Consider the following 20,429-nt stretch of genomic DNA (forward strand, 5'->3'; position numbering starts at 1 on the left):
AGGTCTTATCCTTTTAGGTTGTTTTTGGTCTCCCCTCAGGGAATTTTTCTTTAAAAATTTACTTTAAAGGCAGAATGATAGAGAAAGGGGATCAAGATCTATAGAGTTATTTACTTCCAAAATGGCCACAACAGCCAGATCTGGATCAGGTCAAAAGCCAGGAGCCCAGAACTCCACCCAGCCATACCATGTAAGTATAGCACAACCTTGGCACTCTCTCTTGGAGATATAAATATATATATATATGCATATATTATATATATAATATATTTATTTTATGGGCTGCTGCTGCTGCTGAGACCCGAGAAATCCCAAGAAGAGGAACTTTCCTAGATGATGCATATTGAGTGAATGTGCCCAGAATTCCTACAGCTTCTGGATACAGGAGCCTGCTGTCTCCCCTGTAGTGTCTTCTGCCTCTGCAGGGGCAGCTTCTGGTAGCATCAGGGCTGCCTGCTGTGCCTCAGGGCACATTAGTTTGACAGCAGCAGTTTGGAGTCTGGTGCTTTAGGATGTGAGGGAGGCAATGTAGGCTCATTTTTCACAGCAAAGTAGGAGTTTGAACTCTGGTCAACACTCTGGGGTAGATTTCAAGTCAGTGAGGGTTATGAAATTTCTGCAAAGTTTAGGACAGCCTGTCTTGTGTTTACGTGTGTGGTGGAAGACCCAGAGGCCCCTGGAGAACTTTCTGCTTTGCTCTTCCAAGATGTCTGGCCAGGAAACTGATACAGCTTTGCTCCCTTCTGTCTGCTGTCTTGGTGGTCTTTGTTTCTGTCACTGATTTGCTAGAATTTTCAGTCTCCTGGAAACATGGTCCTCCTCTTTTTCTCTATTCAGTTACCTTGTTCTAATTTTATGTTGTTCGTAAACTGGTTTTATTACTATTTTGAATATTGATCTGTCATAAAACTGTCCCTTACTCATATGTCAAAGTTATATAGATTTCTTGATTCTAGACCTAAAAATCTCCAGTTTGATCCTATTAGCACATGTTCTGTGAATCCTAAAGCACCAAAAGGCTTGAAAGCCCATTAACTCAGTCTTGCATGATTATGCTTTTGTTTTCTTTCATTTCACCAGCTTGTTTCACATAATAAATAAAATTTCTAAAATTTTTATTTGAATGTACAGTGTCTGAATTTAACAGAAATTACTAAAATTAACTTCAGACTCCACAGAATTCTAATACTTAATTTTAGTTGTATAGAAGCACATTGTGGCTTCTATACACATTCTGTACACATTCCACTGAAGTTCTGCTTCTTTTCATCATAAGATATCAAATTTAAAATATTTAACACTGTGCAACAGTAATCATATTATGTTTATATTCAGATTTTGTTAGAGTCCCAGTAATAACGCTTAAAATCAATGTCCTCCTAATTCAGAATCCAGTGCTCATTCATTTAGTTATTTATTAGTTGTTACATGACAGCTATGTCACTTCATCTCCCTTTATTTGGAAACAACTATTCAATGTTATTTTTAAGGTAGTTTGTCTAAGTTGTAAAATTACTTGGCATAGAGGTGTTCAAGATGTATTCATTTTATTTTAAGGGTCATTGGATCTTACATGTTGTTTTGGATGTTTATTAATTTGTGATTATCTTGTTTTCAGTATAACTTGGAGTTTCTAGAGTTATTGACCTTTTCAAAGAACCAACTTTTGTTGATTTTTTCTAATGTTTATGTTTTGGTCCAGCAATATGTGATATTATTTTCTGTTAATGAGATTACTGTATTTTTCTAACTTCCTAGTTAAAATTTTAGATTCCTGGTTTTAGATCCCCTTTTTTTGATAAAATCTATTTGAGTTATAAACTTCTCTCTTTAGCTATTTTTGCAGTTTTTAATGTTATATTTCCACTATCACTGAGTTTGAAATTGTCTTGTTTCCTGTGTAATTTCTTTTCTGACCCATAGGTTATTAGAATGTGATTATCAAATATGATTTTTCTAGATATTGTATTGTTATAGATTTTAAATTTTCTTGTGACTAAAGAATATATTCTGTGATTAAACATTTTTATATTTACTGAGGTTTATTTTATGATGCAACTTAGAGTTTGTGTTGCTGAAAATACCATGTGAACTTTTTGGACTTGGTTATTACATAAACAGTGATTAGGTCAAGGTCGTTGAGAGTATTGCTTAAGTATATGCCTTTTCCTAATTTTACCTAGTTGTTTAATTGCCAAGAGAAATCTCCAGTCACTATTATGACACTGTGTACTTCTTTGTTTAATTCTGTCAATTTGTGCTCCATACACTTAGAAATTTATTATTTGAATATGTGAATCTTACGATGTCATTATTATCTCTGCATTCTTGGCCTTGAAATCTATTTATCTGTACCTGATATATCCATTTAAAGTTTTTTTTAAAGACTTATTTATTTTTATTTGAAAGACAGATTTATTTGAAAGACTGATTGACTCCCCAAATGGTCACAACAACCAGACTGAACCAACCGAAGCTAGGAACTTATTGCAGGTCCTCCACATGGGTGCAGGGGCCAAAGACATGAGCCATTGCATGCTGCTTTCCCAGTGCCTAAGCCGGGAACTGGGTGGGAGGTGGCTCAGCTGAGATTTGAACGGTTCTCATATGGGATGTCAGCAGATTCACTTGTGCTTACTCATTTGTGATTGTCTTCTGAGCTTCTAGGATTGTAAGCCTCATCAGTTATTTCTGTTACAGCATTCTGTATGAGTATGCTAAAATTTATTCATTCATTTTATTGCTAATAGATGTTTGATTGCTTTTAACTTTTACGTAGCTTGCAAAAAACTACAATGAACATTCTTGTACATATTTCCTGTTTATACTTGAGGATGCATGTATGTTGGGTATATCTGAATTTTTAATTGCTACATAAAAAGTTATTCATATTGTCAAGTTTACTAGCTGATGTTAAATTGCTTATATCTTAGCACTTCTTGATTTACTTGGTGATTTACTTCTGCTGTGTGGTTTGAGTGTTAAAATCCCCCCAAAGCAGGTGTTAAATGTTTCTTCCAGTGGGTAGTGCTATTGAGAGATGCTAAAACTTGTGGGAGGTGGGACTTTTGAGATGGCCTTAGAGGTCACTGAAGCATGCCCTGGGGAGGTACTTTCTGAAAGAAGGTTGCTATAAAATCTGGCCATGTGATGCTTCCTTTCTGACATTCCTCCTGTCATCTGCTCTTCACTGAAGAATCCCACATTGTACCATTTGGACCTTCAACCTCCAAAACTGTGAGTTCAATGAATCTTTTTCTTTTATAGGAAAGCTTGTCTCAGGCATTTCATTATAGCAATGATAATACTCATATTACCACTTAAGTTTTGATTTCAGAATTTTTTAAATAGGATGCTTAATTTTGCAAAATCTTACAAAATATTTTGTGAAATTTTAAAATATTTATAAGAAGAGTTGTTTAATTTTATTGGAAAGGCAGATATACAGAGAGAAAGATCTTCCGTTTGCTGGTTCATTCCCCATGTGGCTGAAATGATCAGAAGTCAGGAGCCAGGAGTTTCTTCTGGGTCTCCCATGCGAATGCAGGGAGATGACAAGCAGGGAGCAGAAGGGAAGTAGAGCAGCTGGGTCACAAACCAGGCCCAAATGGGATACCAGCACATATGAGGTGAGGATTCTAGTTTCTAGGCTATCACATCAGGCCCACGTTTTTAAAATTTTCTAGATGTGAAGTATATACCATGATTTTCATTTGTATTTCTATGATTGAAATGAAAATCTGAAAATCCTTTTTTATATTTTTAAACATAATTACAAATGCTTTTTATTTTATCTTTTATTCTGATTCTGTTTGAAAGGCAGAGAGAAACAGAGACAGAGAAATCTTCCATTTGCCAATTCAGCCCTGAAATCACTGAGAAGCCAGGAACGTCGCTTTCACCCTGACTTGCCCATGTTGATTTGGGTGGCAGGAACCCAATGGTTTGCACCATCTTCGGCCTGCTCACAGAGTGTGCAAGAGCAGAAAGCTGTAATCAGAAGCAAAGGTCAGTGTCCCACTTGGCAGCAGAGGTTAGCCTCTCTGCCAAATACCCACCCGTTTGTGTTTCCTTTTGTAGAAAATGCTCAAGTGTTTAAAAAAATACAATATTTAACTGAGAGTTGTGTTTTTAGATCTATTTTCATTAGGAAATACAAGTTTACAGAGAAAAGGAAAAACATAGAGAAAGATCTTACGTCTCCTGGTTCACTTCCCAGATGCTACAACAGCTAGAGCTGAGCCAAAGCCAGGGGCCAGAAACTCCTTCTTGGAACTCCCACATGGGTGCGGGTGCCCAAGGCTTTGAACCATCCTCTGCTGCTTTCCTAGGCCACAAGCAGCAGATAAGAAATAGAGCAGCTGGGACACAAACTGTTGCCCATTTGGAATCTAGGTGCTTGCCTGGGGCTGGATTAGCCAATCAAACTGTTGTGCTGGGCCCTGAGACTTACAGATTTGCTTTTAGGAATTGCTTATAAAGTCTAGATAATACATTTTTTAAAATATAATTTATTCTATTTATTAGAAAGGCAGGATGACTAGGAGAGAGATATCTTATCCATTGGTTCACTCCCCAAGTGGCAACAACATCTGAGGCTGGACAAAGCCAAAGCCAGGAGGCCAAAATTCCATCTGGGTATCCTTTATGGATGGCAGGGGCTCAAGCAGGTGTACCATCATCCACTGCTTTCCCAGGCACGTTAGCAGAGAGCTGGTCAAGACAGCATCCATGACTTGAGTCAGCATTCAGATAGGAGTTGCTGGTGTCACAGGTGTGCTCCAGCCCCTGCACATCAACACTCACCCCATGACTAGTAGTTCTTGAACTGTTTTGTGTGTAACATGTATGCTGCAAATTAGTAGCTTGTATTATCAAGTTTTTTGAGCTAATCAGAAGTCCTTGAAATGAAGTTAAATTTATTAATATTTTCCTTTCAGTTTATGTTTTTTAAATTGCTCTCTACCACCACAAATAAAAAAAACCCCAACGGTTTAATAGAGATAGTCCTTTCTCATCATCTAAAATCTCTCTATTGCTCCATTCTATAGCTCTTTCAAGAGCTCATGACTAAATGAGGGGGCATAAGGAATTCATAGATTTGGTGTTTGTTGAATTCCAAAAGTAGAGATTGAGCTCCAGAAAAATACTTTGTTATTCATCAATGTGACCCATTTGTCATTGCCAGCAGTGTGACCTCAGTAAAGAAAACATTTCCAAATCAGTGTTCCTTAGTAGTTGTGTTATTTATTTGTAGAGGAAACACATGCCAAAATACTGCCAATAGAGGTAGATCAGGTTGTCTGACGAATTAATAAGCAAATTAATAAAATATATAATTTGAAGGCACTGTTTAAGGAGAATAGAACACGAAAAGGGGGAAAACAAAAGAGGGATGGACTTAAAACCATTTTTTTTTAACATTTATTTATTTGAAAAACAGAGAGAAAATTTCACATCTTCTGGTTCCCAGTTCAAATATTTGCAACAGCTGGGGCTGGACTAAGCTGAAACCTGATGCTGGGAACTCAGTTTGGGTCTCCAGTGTAGACAGCAGGGACCCAAGTTAAACCATCAACTACTGTCTCCCAAGGTGTGCTTTCTGATTCCAAAGCTGGAATCAGAAGAGGATTCAGGACTTGAACCCAGGGACTCTGATATAGGATGTAACTGTCCCAAGTGGTGTGTTCATAAATGTATACCACATGGATTGAATAAATTACTAATGTTGAGGATGGTATTGCAGTGCATCAAGTTAAGCCATCAGCTGGCAACACCAGAATTCCATATCAAGTGTGTGGTTTGAGTCCTAGCTGCTCCTTTTCTGATGTAGCTCCTGGCTAACACACTCAGGAAAGCAGTGTATGATGGCCCTGGTACTTGATTTCCTGCCACCCTTTGGGAGACCCAGATGGGGTTCCAGGCTCCTGGCTTCAGTCTGGCCCACCGCTGGCCATTGTACCATTTGAGGATTGAGCCAATAGATGGAAGAGCTCTTTGTCTCTCTCCTTGTCACTCACTCCTCCTCTTAATCTAATGTTTCTGTTTTCCTCTGGCTACATTTAAGATTTATTCTTTATACTACTAGGTTATAATTCAGTAGTTGCAGATTTCTTTGTTTTTAATCCTTTTGTTTTTGAATTTCTTACAATCACTCTATGTTTTATGCTATTTTGCCACAAATTGGGAGAAATTTCACCATTGTTTTTTCAAATATTTTTTATAGGGTCTCTTTCAAAGGTACCAATTAACATGAATGTTAAGAGCATTTGATAATGTTCCATACATGTTAAGCATTCTGCCCTTGTTTTATATTCCCTTTGTTTTCTGTTTGTAATTCAATTTTGGTACTTTTAATCAGCTAGTCTTGATGTTGGTTGGTCTTTGCTCTTCTGTTTCCTGTCTGATAATTTCAGTGTTGGAACCATTTATGTTTTTCCCTTTTAGCTAGTATCAATACTCAATTTATCTACCAATTTTATGCCTTATGATTATTAAAATTTATCTTGAATATTTTGTATCAGAGCAATCACTGAGATAAATATTCAGGTTTAGAAAAGAGGATACCCCTTGTGATAGTCATCTTCCTGTTATGACAATGAAAGAAATACTTCAGAGAAGCTACTTTTATGTTGAGGTTTATTTTGGCTCCTTGTTTTGAAGTTTCACAGTCCGAGCTCTGAAAGGCTCCACTGACTTGGCTATGGTGAAGGTATTCTTGATGGCAGAGTCCTGACTTAGAGAATCATATGGCAAGTGGGAAACTGGAGTGTCTGTCCCTCCCTTACAAAGCCACCATGATTCAGTCATGGGAGTCCGGCTTGAAGCATCCAGTCTAATCCAATTACTGTCCAAAAGGCAAACCTTCAAATGCCATAACTAGATTAAGCTTTCATCCTCTTAATACTATTAACGTAAGGATTTGGGTAACAAACCTTTAACACTCGGGAAATGTTCCAAACCACAGCACTCCTGTTTACCAAAATGTTAAGCTTAGAGTGGTTGAATTGTGTATTTGCATTATCGTAGTTTTGATTGAGCGTGCCACTAGCTTCAAATATTTTTATATGTGAGTTTAGGCTTAGTTAATCAGAGCTTCAGTTCCTGGTATTGATCATCTTTTTGGGATATCTTTGTGGTTTGTTAGCTTTTCAAACTGTAGGAGGTTCTGAATTTTAATTCTGGAGAGAGTCTCTAGCTAGTTTGTTCACTCTGCAGTTCTTTTGTCTTGAGCCTGCTGAAGTGTCTGCTCTGCCCCTTGGTCCTCAGCCGCTGGGGGGCATCTGCTTTACTTTATGCTAAAGGCCTGTAGCCTCAAGTGGATGTCTCTAAGCTACCATGGCTGCAAAGATCTCTGATGTTTCTTCACCCTGAACGCACAGTGGCATCCTGTAGTAAGCTGACAGAAAAACCTACCAACTCTCTGGTTGCAGTCCTTTGGGATTCTAATTAATTAAGCTGGGTCCCACATGTCATTTAAAAGTATGTTAAATTGGGCCCAGCGCCGTGGCCTAGTGGCTAAAGTCTTCATCTTGAGCGCGCCAGGGATCCCATATGGATGTCGGTTCTAATCCTGGCAGTTCCACTTCCCATCCAGCTCCTGCTTGTGGCCTGGGGAAGCAGTCGAGGACGGCTCAGAGCATTGGGATCCTGCACCCACATGGGAGACCCGAAGAGCTCCTGGCTCCTGGCTTCGGATCAGTGCAGCACTGGCCATTGTGGCCAGTGGGGAGTGGACCATCAGACAGAAGATATTCCTCTCTGTCTCTCCTCCTCTCTGTATATCTGCCTTTCCAATAAAAATAAATAAATCTTTTATAAAAAAAAAATAAGAAATATATTAAATTTGCTGTTGATTTCTCCTTTTTTTTAGTGAGATTTTTTTTTGCTACATTATCACAATTGAAAATTAGCATGTAAGGCCCAGTGCAATGAGCCAATTGATGAATACTCCCTCTGCAATCGCTGGGATCCCATATAGGCACTGGTTCATGTCCTGGCTGCTCCACTTTCCATAAGATTCCCTGCTTCTGGCTTGGGAAAGCAATAGAGGACGGACCAAAGCCTTGGGACCCTGTATCCACATGGGTGACTCCAAAGAAGCTCCTGGCTCCTGGCTTCGGGTCAATCAGCACCAGCCATTGCAGCCACTTGGGGAGTGGGCCAGAAGATGGAAAATCATTCTGCCTCTCCTCTTCTGTAAAACCTGCCTTTCCAGTAAAAATAATAAATAAAATCTTTTTTTAAAAGTTAAATGAAAAATTCATGTCTCTTGTGACTGAGTTAGCTCTTGCTGAAGTTTAATTTGAGCTTTGCATTCACAGCAGTCTAATACATTAACAAAAAAGACAAGAATAGGTTTTATAGTTTATCCCAGTAGCTTTGGCGGTCAGTGCGAGAACAGTGATTACTCTTGTCACTTTCTCCTCGTTAACTGAAAGGAGAAGTAAGGGGGGACATTGCTTAATTCTTAAAGAATGAAATACCCCAGCCAGGGGGCAGGCATTGTGGCACAGAGGGTTAAACTGCTATTGGGACACTCACATCCCATACCAGAGGTCTGGTTTGACACTGAGCTCATGCCCTTGTGATTTGCCTTCCTAAGACTGCACCTGTGAAGGAAGCAGATGGTGGCTGACATATTTGGCTCTCTGCTACCCATGTGGGAGCCCCAGATAGAGTTCTGGGCTTCTGGCTGCAGCCTGGCCCTTCCTCATGCCAGCTGTTGAGAACATTTGGGGATTGAATCAACAGATTAGTATTCTCTGTGTGTCACTTTGCCTTTTAAATACACACACCACACGCACAAACACACACTTTTTTTTTAAATGCCCAGCAGTTCTTGTGTATACCTGAAGGGATTATCAGCTTCAGATTTTGCTTCAGGACTGGGTCAGTGCTAAATAAAAAGCTGTAGGGTTTGTTGTTGTTCTCTCCCCTAGGAAGCAAGATATGTGTCACCAGACTTGTTTTTCCAAAGGATTTTATTTTACATTTAAAAAAAATCACCTTTCCTGTGGTTTATGCTGTGTTTTTAGTAAATGCTTTGATGCCAGGGATTCTGCTTGCACAACTTGGAAAGGGAGGAGTAACAGTGGAGTCAGTCGATCTATGTGGATGCAAATGTCTAATAAATCACTTGCTTTTCAACTGCACATCTTACTCATACCTGGTTTTCAAGAGCTGTGTGTGACAGTTGTATCTTCGTTGATGCATTGGAAATGATTAGCATATATTTTGTATATTTCTACAATCATAGTCACTTGCTTTCAGTCTCCTAGAAAATTGTTGAAAATTCTTGTTTTGCAATTAAGTATTATGTTAGACTATAATGATAACCTCTAAAATTTGTTGAAAAATGAAATGAAAAGTACTTTGAATTTTTCATAAAATTTTTTGAGGGCCCTTTTTATTTGCTAGAAATTGAACATTTGGTTCAGTTCAACTGTTATTAACCTTCTCATCACCTTATTTCATTCTTCTTAATTTTCTTCTTATTTTGAAGTTTCACTGAAGATTCTTTAAGGATCATCCAAGGCACCACGCTGTAAGAAATGGTTCAGCTGACAGCTACTCCTACAAGTACACTTGTTGATGAGCCAGTGCATATCCGAGCCACTGGCCTGGCTCCTTTTCGGTTGGTGTCCCTTCATGCATCCCTGCAAGATGAAAAGGGGACATTCTTTCATTCCTGGGCCTACTACAGGGCCAATGAAGTTGGTGAGGTGGACTTAGATCATGATCCGGCACTTGGAGGTGATTATACAGGAGTACACCCCATGGGACTCTTCTGGTCACTAAAACCTGAAATATTCTTAGCTAGGCTGTGTAAAAGAGATGTGATGAATAGCCCCTTCAAGGTCCAGATAAAGCTTTATGACAAAAGATTATTACCAATACAACCCAAAGTCACCAGTGCACCAACGGCCAGTGTGACTGTGGAAAGGTGGTATGTGGCATCTGGTGTCACACGCATCCAGGTCCGGGAAGGTCGTATTCGGGCAAGCCTCTTTGTGCCGCCAGGTGAGTAGAATTATTCAAGTTATTGTTACTCCTATATCTCCTGTTTTGAATGATTTATCTTTCTGGAAATTCAGCTTGAATGTGTATAATATACAGAACACTCCTTTCCTGCCTTCCATCAGAATTGACAGGGCTGAAACTAGAGTACAGTAATATTTCATTCTAGCTCAACCTTCAGTTCAATAATTCTGGAGCTGTCTAAAAATATGGGTACATATAACATACAGAGCACCTTTATTATTGTGAGATTTCTGTGGCTTTGGACTTAGGTTGCATTTGTCTGCTATCTAAAGACTCAATTTGCCATTGTGTAAGTTATGTTCTCCTCCTTTTAGGGCCTCTGTTATATTGAATTTCTGTTAAAAAATCATTACCACAACAAGCTGGTAAAATGGTGAACTGAAAGATTAAGAAAATAAAGAAATGAAAAGAAAATGTATAGTTTCTAGTCCTGTAAGTGTTGCCTATTGATAGAATATTCAATAAATCAGGTAATACTTATCAGGGGGTTAACCCACTGTCTGCAATGCCAGCATCCTGTATGGGCATGCTGTGTGGCCACTTCCAGTCCAACTCCCTACCAATACTCTTAGGAAAGCAGCCGAGAATGGCCCAGTTCTTTGGGTTCCTGCACCCTCTTGGGAGACCTGGATTAAGTTCTTATTTCTCCTTGAAACAGCTTCTGGTTTCAATAGCCATAGATGTTGTAGCCATTTGTGCAATGAACCGGCAGATAGAAAATCTCCCTCTCTCTCACACTTTACCTATCAAATAAGTAAAACAAATATTTTTAAAAGAATACCAAAATACTCTTTTGTTCCTTTGCAGTAATATCCACATATTCAATAAGTGGCTTTAAATTCTTTTTATACATTTCTGTAAGTTTATTATGAGACTGAATTAAGCAAAAATATTACCAGAAGACCCCCACAGGCTCAGGCTTGAGGTGTAGCAGGTAGGTCTCCTTTGTCAGGCATGTGCTTTGATCTGGGACAACTATCAACTCACCAGAATATATTGCCTTTATTTATTTATATTTAACTGAAGAGTCTGCTCCTAGAACTGAAATGGATTGAAGATGTTTGAAGTGTAAAAGATAGTTCCTGACAACATAATGATAGTATAGAAGGATAACTAACTTTCCCCTTTAAAATGCACAGTGACTCATGGACTTTCTGAGTAAACTTGAATTCTCTCTATACACAGTAATGACCATATAAACCACTTCATAGTGGATAGGGCCCAGGAAGTGACACAAGCTACTATGCCTTTATTATCCCACCCCTATGAAAACCTGAATGTTGCTATCCTTACTTGGTTCTCCAAATGATATTTTTAAAAGAATACATTGTGTATCATTTTCTCTCTCTTCTCAGGATAAAGTAAATGTAGCAATTTTTTGAAATCTCAATACTCTTAAATTAAGACTCTCCTTTCAAATGTAGTTGATACTTATCCCTAGCTAAAATCACTTTTACAAGCATAAAATACTGCCCATAAAGATATTGTAAATTCCTTCTAGTTTGTGGCTTCTGCAGCATATTAGAAACAAACTGTCCATACAGGACATGGCTATTACTCTGTAGAGAATGAGCAGAGTGTTATTGAATGAAAGGTTTTGTTGTTTACAACCACGTGGGCATGTCATTTAATTCCTGAACAAGTACAATTTATTGAGTGGGACAGGGTAATGACAAGTCAGGACTTTAGTCAGCAAGATATTAAAACATTTTTTTTTAAGTCATGCACTTTGAAAACCTATTTGAATCTGCGGAGTTTTCTCATGAGTATAATGCATGTGTCCGTGTATGGATCGTGTTTTGCATATAAACTGAGCATCTTTATATATTTCCTAAAATCTGTATTTGTACCTCTTTCTACCTTAAGAAGCCATGACCCAGTTTCTGTGACTTTGTTGTGAAACTAGAAGTGAAGACCATTCTCCTTGGTGGCAAGGAATAAACATATCAGGGAACATTCCCAATCAAAGTTTTAGATATTGTGGTCCATTGCATATTCAAGTAGACCTTAATCCTGCCCAGATAGATACAAGGCAGCAAATTTGGAGAGTCTATTTGAAAATCTTTACATTATTACCAAAATTTGTGGTGCAATTCTGCTCTTTGTTCTGTTATTTTCTTCATCTTCCCTTTATGCACTATTCTGTTTTTATTGCAATAGTATAGTCCTTCAGCAACAGTCACAAGTCCATCATTCTGCTGTTTACATGTAGTATAATATTGTAAGTATAGACAATGGTAGAAAGTGAAGCATCCTATTGTCAAGATGTATGTAACAGTTTCATTGAGAGTCCATCTTTTATTCTGGGGTAGAGATGCATGCTGCAATGTATCTTCACTTCTCGATGTGACAGTCTCTATTACACAGTTTCTCTGTGTGCATGTATGTTTACCTATATTTCTGTTGATCTTGTATTTTGCATGAAGATTGCCTTATATCAGAGAGGCTGACAAGTGCTTTTGGTCTTTGTGGGGGTGGTATCAGTAACCTTCTTCATTGTTCCTACATCTCTTCTTTTGTCATTGGTCATTGCGACTCTGGTTAGCAGAATCTCCTCTTTAGGGCCAGTTTCTAAACTGTATTGCTCACAGGTCTATAGGTTGATTTTACTGATTATGTTTGGTACCTGGTTCTTCATATGCAGTCACTTAGACCATTCCCTCCAGCGAATGTCAGTGCCAGGCTCTTGTGCTTGGCTTCCACTGCTGTTTCTGTATCAAAGCTCCCGGCTCACCACTCTCTACCCGCTGTGATCCCATGTTGTGGCTGCACCATTGCCTGCTCAGCCTTTTTCCCACTCCCAGTTCCAGCAGTACCTAAGATTGGTGAGACACTAGCTATCCTAGATCACAAGGTTGTCAGTAGTGCCAGTGGTACAGATTTTCTTTTTCTTCCCTCTTCTTGTTGCAAACTGCTGGTCCTTAGATCTGGGGATCATCTGGACATATTTTGGGTGGAACCTGTAGAATGCCCAGTCATGTTTTCCCCTTGGGACCAGTGCAATATGTTGAGCCATAAGTGAATTCCCTCCTGGCTTAGCACCTGTTCAGCTCTTTGTTGTCCGCCTCCCTTGCCCCACAACCATAGGTTTTGCCTCAGTACACACAATGGCACCTAATGTGACAATGGTAGGGGTCTGGGCCAAGAAATCCATCCTGTTCCTGCACCCAACTGCTTGGGCTCTACCACTCTGCTTCTGCTCGTGGTCAGATTAAACAAATCAACATGAGTGGTAATTTTATGCCTGTTTTTTCACCTCTTGCTTTGCCTGGGCACTCCCCTTCGCACCTGGCTGCTGATAGAGCTCTGATCACAGATCGCTGCTGGGGTATGTGATCACTACAACACCATTCTGTTTATTCTGGTGCTTTCCCATGTCCACAAGTCTCCAAGTGTTCCTCTGCCACTGGCCTATCCTCTCATATTTCCTGGGTCATACCCTCTCTGCTTCGCTTTGGTTAAACCTTCTTTGTTCTCACACTGTTGTGCCATCATTGTTCTCAAGCACTATTCTGTTTGGTCTCATTCTTTTGCAGGAAATGGTCAGTTACCTGGAGTAATTGATATGTTCGGTGGTAGTGGTGGACTGCTTGAATCCCGAGCTAGTCTCCTGGCCAGTCATGGTTTTGTCTGCTTGGCCTTGGCTCATTGTGGCTTTGAAGACCTGCCAATCCAGCCAGAGAAAATAGACTTGGAGTACTTTGAGGAAGCTGCGAACTTTCTCCTGAAACATCCTAAGGTAAATTTGCTTCCCAGTTGATTTCAGTTTGTTTCTTTAAATAACCATCATATTCTATGATTTCCTTTAACTTTTAAATATGATTCTCAATCAGTGAACTTGAGATTCCATTACACACGCAAATTATCCCCATTACTTAGTTCTGATACCATGTCAGAACAGGACAAGTCTGTCACTTATCAAAAGGCATTAGCTTTGAATTCCAAAACCATTTGAAATAGCTTGTCCTTCTGATTCCATCCCATCTGCCTAAGGGAATTTGAATGCGTTCCTTTGTTAGAACTTTTCCTCTTGCATTACATCATTTAGTGTACTGATGCCATTTCACAATGTTATTATGTAAATTGGAGGGATATTACATGTGAAGTCTTCATAAAGGTTAATAATAATTACTGTTACTATCTGTATTCACTATTACCATCTTTATTCACTACCATCATACTTAACCAGGCAGTCTATATTTTTTGACAATTGGGTCTGAATTTATGTCTCCCATATGGATGACAAAGAACCAACCACTTAAGCCATCATGGCTATCTCTCTGAGTCTATATTAGCAGCAACTGGGTTTGAAAGAAGAATGGGACTTAAACCTGGATGCTTCAGTATGGGATGTGGGCATCCCAAGAAGCAACTAAACTGCTAGTCCACATGCTCACACCCAAACAGCTGTTTCTGGTGTGTGTGGTTCTAATGATATTATCCTTGAACTATCACCTAGGAAATGTTACTGTGCTAATCTGCCTGGCTTGGGTGGGATATGGAGAGGTTACATTATTCTGCTTTTCACTTTCTTAATATTTCCTGCATGACTTTTTAAAAACATATTTATTTATCTTTATTGGTAAGGCAGATATACAGAGGGGAGACAGAGAGGAAGATCTTCCATCCGATGTTTCACTCCCCAAGTGGCCGCAATAGCTGGAGCTGAGCCGATCCAAATCAAGAAGCCCAGACTTTGTTCAGGGTCTCCCATGTGGGTGTAGGGTCCCAAGCCTTTGTGCCATTCTCAACTGCATTCCCAACCCAAAGGCAAGAGCTGGATGGGAAGCGGGCTTCTGGGATTAGAACCAGTGCCTATATGGGATCCCACTGCATTCAAGGCGAGGACTTTAACAACTACTCTATCGCACTGGGACCTGCCAGACTTTTCCAAACCTGTTTTTGCCACCTTAATACATATACTATGGAAATTATGAATACAGGTCTAGAAATGAGATTTTATCCTATGCACAAAATAATCCAAATAATTTGCTTTCATATTGTCTGTTTTTCAGAATAATAGACCTTTGATATTTCAGTTTCTTATGTCTTATTGCTCTATTTGTTGATCTCACATGATCACTTTTTAAAAAGATTTATTTATTTTTATGGAAAGGCAGATATACAGAGAGGAGGAGAGACAGAGAGGAAGATCTTCCATCCGATGATTCACTCCCAAAGTGAGCTCAACGGCAGGTGCTATACCAGAGGCCAGGAGCCAGGAGCCAGGTCTCCCATGTGGCTGCAGGGTCCCAAAGCATTGGGCTTTCCTCCACTGCTTTCCTAGGCCACAAGCAGGGAGCTGGATGGGAAGTGGAGCTGCCGGGATTAGCACTGGTGCCCATATGGGATCCTGGGCATGCAAGGTGTGAGGACCCTAACCACTACGCTATCACACTGGGCCCACATGATTTCTATAGACTCAAAATTCCATGATAGTAAATGCAAGGGCAGTAAATTTTTTAAAGAATTACTCTTCTCTCAAGGACCAGAAGCCAACTAGATGAAGAATACAAGGTTAGACATACCTATTTTTGTTTATTCTTGTTAAAGTTTACTTCATGTTCCTTGGGTGCATCTGTTGTGAATTACTGCCTTTCCTTGCCATAATAATGACTCTGTACTGATGGGGTGGGTGTTTAGCATAGTGATCATGGTGCCTTGACTTCTCCTAACTGAAGCGGAGAATAAAGACAGATTTTCAGGATGAGCACAAGAGAAGCTGAAGTACTCAGTACTCAATTGAGAAGCTTTGTTAATCACTAGGAAGCCTGGCTTTTATCCTGTGATAGCAGGAGACTCTTAAGCAAATGACATGCTCAAGAAAAACCAGACTCAGCAATCTGACCTACAACAATGGAGACAGAAAGGCAAGAGCTTCTTATATGATAGGCAAGAAGTAGATGTATCATATATAACACTAGTACAGACTAAAAGGAAAAAGTACTCATTTATTTATTTTAAATATTTGTTTTTTGAAAGGCAGAGTTACCGAGAGAGAGAGAGAATACCAGAGATTGAGTCAACATGCTAACATTGTAAATCAGAATGAATGGTTAGAAGCACAAGTGTTTGGTTTTTGTTTTGTTTTCTTTTTTTTTTTTCCATGCTTCTGCCCAGTTTTCCTGGGAGAAAATAAAGAAGTCCCTAGGCAGAACATAATTGCCCAAGCTGAAATAGAAGAACAAAGAACAAGAGCTTCAGACCCATAAAAATCTACCTCTTGGAGACATTGCTCTTAACACACAACTCCAGGTCTTGTTAGTCTAGAAATTGTGGAGAATGGCTGTGGTGTAGACAAGTGTCCTTATGCTCAGTATAGGAAATGATTGCTTTTCTAAAAAATTGTTCATTTTTATTTATTATCTTCCTTCTGCGGGTTTACTCCCCAAGAGGTTGCAATAGCCAGAGCTGAGCAAATCTGAAGCCAGGAGGCTAGAACTTCTTCCGGGTCTCCCACGTGGGTGTAAGGCCCCAAGGACTTGAGACATTTTCTGCTGCTTTCTCAAGCCATTAGCAGGAAGCTAGCTGGATTGGACTATAATTGGCACCTGTATGGGATGCTGGTGCCACAGGCTGAGGCTTATCCTACTCTGCCACGGTACTGGCCCCAAGGATATAGTTCTTTCTGTTGGCTTCTCTTTTGCTTAAAATGAAGACACCATTCATAGCTCATTTCCTCTAAGACTCTTTCTTAGATCCTCCATTTAGTCCCTTCGAATCTGTGTTGACAGCATTGGCTATACACATTCTTGTATCATGGAATTTATAATATGCTAATCATTTTTTCCTTCTTATCTCTCTGTATGATTGTGAGTTACTTGATGTCAGAAGTTTCTTTCTTTCTTTTATATCTCCCCAGGCTTAGCACAGCATAGATGAGCTAACAGTGCTTCTTTGATGACTAACAATGAAAGAGGAAGTTGAGCCAAGGCTCCTTTTGAAATCAAGACAAATCTTTAATCATCTGTTAACCTTTCCATACTCTGTCCTTCCAATCTCACCTGCTTCCTCAGTATTTTCTATTGGATAGTCTTCCCTGATACTCCAATCAATTATACCCTAACTTGTATTATTTAAGAGTCATGTTTTCTTTATTTTCCCTCTGTTGAGGTTTACTTAGAACATTTCAACTCAGAATTCAATAAATGCTGAATATTTAGTATTCTGTCATCAAAGCTTGATACATATTTGAAGGTGTATTTTCTTTTAATTACATTATATATTTCAGAACTTCAGAGCTGGATATATGAGAATATGGATTGGAAGTTTTACTTGCTCTGTTCCAATTGGGTTGTTGGAAACAGTGGGGTTTTTCAGAATGAATTGTATAATACCTGGTTTCCATCTTTTCTTTTCAGGTCCTTGGTCCAGGCATCGGGTTAGTCTCTGTGTGCAGAGGGGCAGAGATTGGACTCTCAATGGCTATTTATCTAAAACAAGTTGTGGCCTCTGTACTTATTAATGGGCCCAACTTTCCTATTAGTGTTCCACATGTATATCATGATCTGATCCTTAAGCCTAGATCCTCTTCTATAGAATTGATACGCTCCAATTCCTATGGATTGGTAGATTTTTACCGTGTTTTTGATGAAAGTAACCACGAGGAGAGTCATTCTGCTTTTCCAATTGAAAAGGCTAAGGGCCATTTCCTGTTTATTGTGGGAGAAGCTGATAAGAACATCAATGGCAAAGTATTTGCTAAGAATGCCATAGAACAACTGAAGAGACATGGGAAGAATAACTGGACCCTGCTGTCCTACCCTGGGGCAGGTCACATGATAGAACCTCCCTATACCCCACTGTGCATTGCCTCAGCAGTCCGTGGTGTGTGTTCAACCATTCACTGGGGAGGAGAGGTGGTCCCACATGCAGCTGCTCAGGAACATTCTTGGAAGGAGATCCAGAACTTTCTCAGGAAGCACCTCACTCCAGTAGTGACAGGTCAAATCTGAGAAGACTAGACTTTCCTATGAAGCAGGGGTGTTAATCTCTTTATTAGGACTTTATCGCAGTTTTCATAGAGAAATTTGATCTTCTATTGTCTTTGCCCTACTGTAAGAAGGAAGTAAAAACAAGAATGGCAAGAGGATTGAGAAGAGTTAGAACTTGTACTCGATGCAGTGGCGCAAGTGGTTAATGTCCTCACACCTTGCATGCCTGGGATCCCATATGGGCGCCGGTTCTATCCCCGCAGCCCCGCTTCCCATCCAGTTCCCTGCTTGTTGCCCTAGAAGGCAGTCCAGGGTAGCCAAAGCTTTGGGACCCTGCACCCGCATGGAGACAAGGAAGAGTCTCCTGGCTTCTGAACGGCATAGCGTCGGCCGTTGTACTCACTTAGGGAGTGAATCATCGGACGAAGATCTTCCTCTCTGTCTCTCCTCTCAGTATATCCGCTTTCCAATAAAGAAAATAATAATAAAAATCTTTAAAAACAAAAAAAGAGAACTTGATTTTTGAAAGAGGAATGTGGTTTACACTTAACCAAACATCATATGCTGAGTTCTATATTCACAGCTATAAACTTGGAGCTCTTGCAGCCCTAGAATATGTGTCATATAGCAATTCCCAATCATATCAATTCTCATTCATATCAGTTTGCAATGAATCTCAGAATATCCTGAATTATAAAAAGGACATGAAAAAAGAAAAACCAGATACTGGCATTTTTAAATTTCCCACAACTCAAATATACTAGTTCTCTCAACTCTCCTTGAAACTAAACTTACAGCTCATGATTACTTCATTGTTCCTGGAAAACTGCAGTAAAGAATACATCTTTTTAATGCAAAATGGAAGCTTTATTAATCCGTCTACAAGCAATAGTTCAGCAACAGCAATATTTGTATGTCTAAACATGTACATTTTGGCACTTTTGGCAATGACAGAAATATAAAGTGAGATTCATATAGTCTCAATTTGAGAAGTAGCCGTGATCATGTGAGTTGTGTTCTAGATTAGAGGCTGGGAAACTTTCCTGTCACTACTATTCAGCCTGCCATTATAGCTCAATGCAACCATAAGCAGCCAAAATGAACAGTTTGAGCCTGTGATCCAAGGAAATTTTATTTATGGAAATCAACAATTGATTTCATGTAATTTTTATGTGGCACAATATAATGATTTTTTTTCCCCTCTAAGAATTTCCAAATATAAAAACCATTCCTAATCCACTAGCATTACAACAGTAGAATGAAGATTCAGTTTGGCTTTCAAGAACATAACTTGGCAGGGTGGATCAAGAGAGATCCTGACAATATATTAACAGGAGGTCATATGACCAGGGCAGGCCGGGCCCCCACAGTGGAGCTCCGGGGGAGGAGGAGGCTTGTATCCCAACCATTGAGACTACCAGATCCCCAGGACTATCAGTACGGACTCCATGGACTACATCTCAACTGCCAAAGTGACCACAGGGAACTGGAATGCCTTCAGAGGCTGAGAACTCAGAGGACATCCTCCCAGCCTCTTTGGACCAACCATGCAGATTGGTTCACATCCTTCCTTGTAGGATCCAAGGTCTTCGGAACAACAGCTAGGAACCCTGAGTAGTGCTCAGAATCAGAAGAACAGTAAACTTCCTTTGGAACTAGGGAGAGGAGCTTTCTCTGCTCCTTATTTAGTTCCAACTTTGGGTCCCCACCCTCTCTGCAATGACCATCAGGGTCGCTCTAGAGCCCCCCACCCAAGCACACACACACACACACATTGGAATGGATAGGCAGAGAACAACAAGGAAAGCTTGGTCAGCATGGACTCACACGTATCTTAAAAGGTAGGACACAAATATTAAGTACTCCTCACCAAGGTATTGAAGAATTCTCTGCACACCCCTCCTAAAACTGTTTTACACCTCAATTATTGAAATGTCATTGAAGTAGCCTTAGGTTGTTGCTAAGAAATTGCATTTAATTTTAACATTGTTTACTATGTCAATTAGTTCCATAACATAATATATTGTTGCTGATGTTATGTTGGGGCTTTTAATTGGTTGGGATTTTACTCTGTTGGCTCTACCTTCAGACCAGAGATGGTCTCCCCAAGAAGCCGTTGAGCTTATCTGGAAAATAAGATGCTGGATTCTATGCTTGGTATATGCTTGCAATGAAGGAATCTCAACTGAACTTGAACTGTGGTCACACAACAGGGGAAGGAATCCACCTTGGGCGGAGGGTTAGAGGAGGGGTGGAGGGAAACACAGTGCCTTTAAAACTGTGCACATGTTACAATGTAATCAATTTAAAAACACAAAATTGGGTGGACCTGGTGTAGCATAATTTGAATAACATTGTTGAAGATAAATCATGCAATGGTTTTTTCTAAAAGGCAAATCGTAGCCCAAATATTCCTGAATGTCTGAACTATAACAAAGGGAGGTAGAAAGC

General features: G+C 39.6%; 1 protein-coding gene across 1 annotated transcript; it reads left to right on the forward strand.

The window, feature by feature from the left end:
* The first annotated feature begins 1,833 nt into the window (after window positions 1-1,833).
* BAAT (bile acid-CoA:amino acid N-acyltransferase) lies at window positions 1,834-18,678 on the forward strand. The gene is made up of 5 exons (XM_040963149.1): window positions 1,834-3,237; window positions 9,506-10,023; window positions 13,581-13,783; window positions 17,406-18,155; window positions 18,489-18,678. The coding sequence occupies exons 2-4, from the start codon at window positions 9,555-9,557 to the stop codon at window positions 17,997-17,999; spliced, it is 1,266 nt and encodes a 421-aa protein (XP_040819083.1). The 5' UTR covers window positions 1,834-3,237; window positions 9,506-9,554; the 3' UTR covers window positions 18,000-18,155; window positions 18,489-18,678.
* Window positions 18,679-20,429: the final 1,751 nt, after the last annotated feature.

This window comes from Ochotona curzoniae, unplaced genomic scaffold (genome assembly GCF_017591425.1).
Source record: "Ochotona curzoniae isolate NIBS_2020 unplaced genomic scaffold, NIBS_Ocur_1.0 scaffold_3208, whole genome shotgun sequence".
NCBI classification, from domain to species: Eukaryota; Metazoa; Chordata; class Mammalia; order Lagomorpha; family Ochotonidae; genus Ochotona; species Ochotona curzoniae.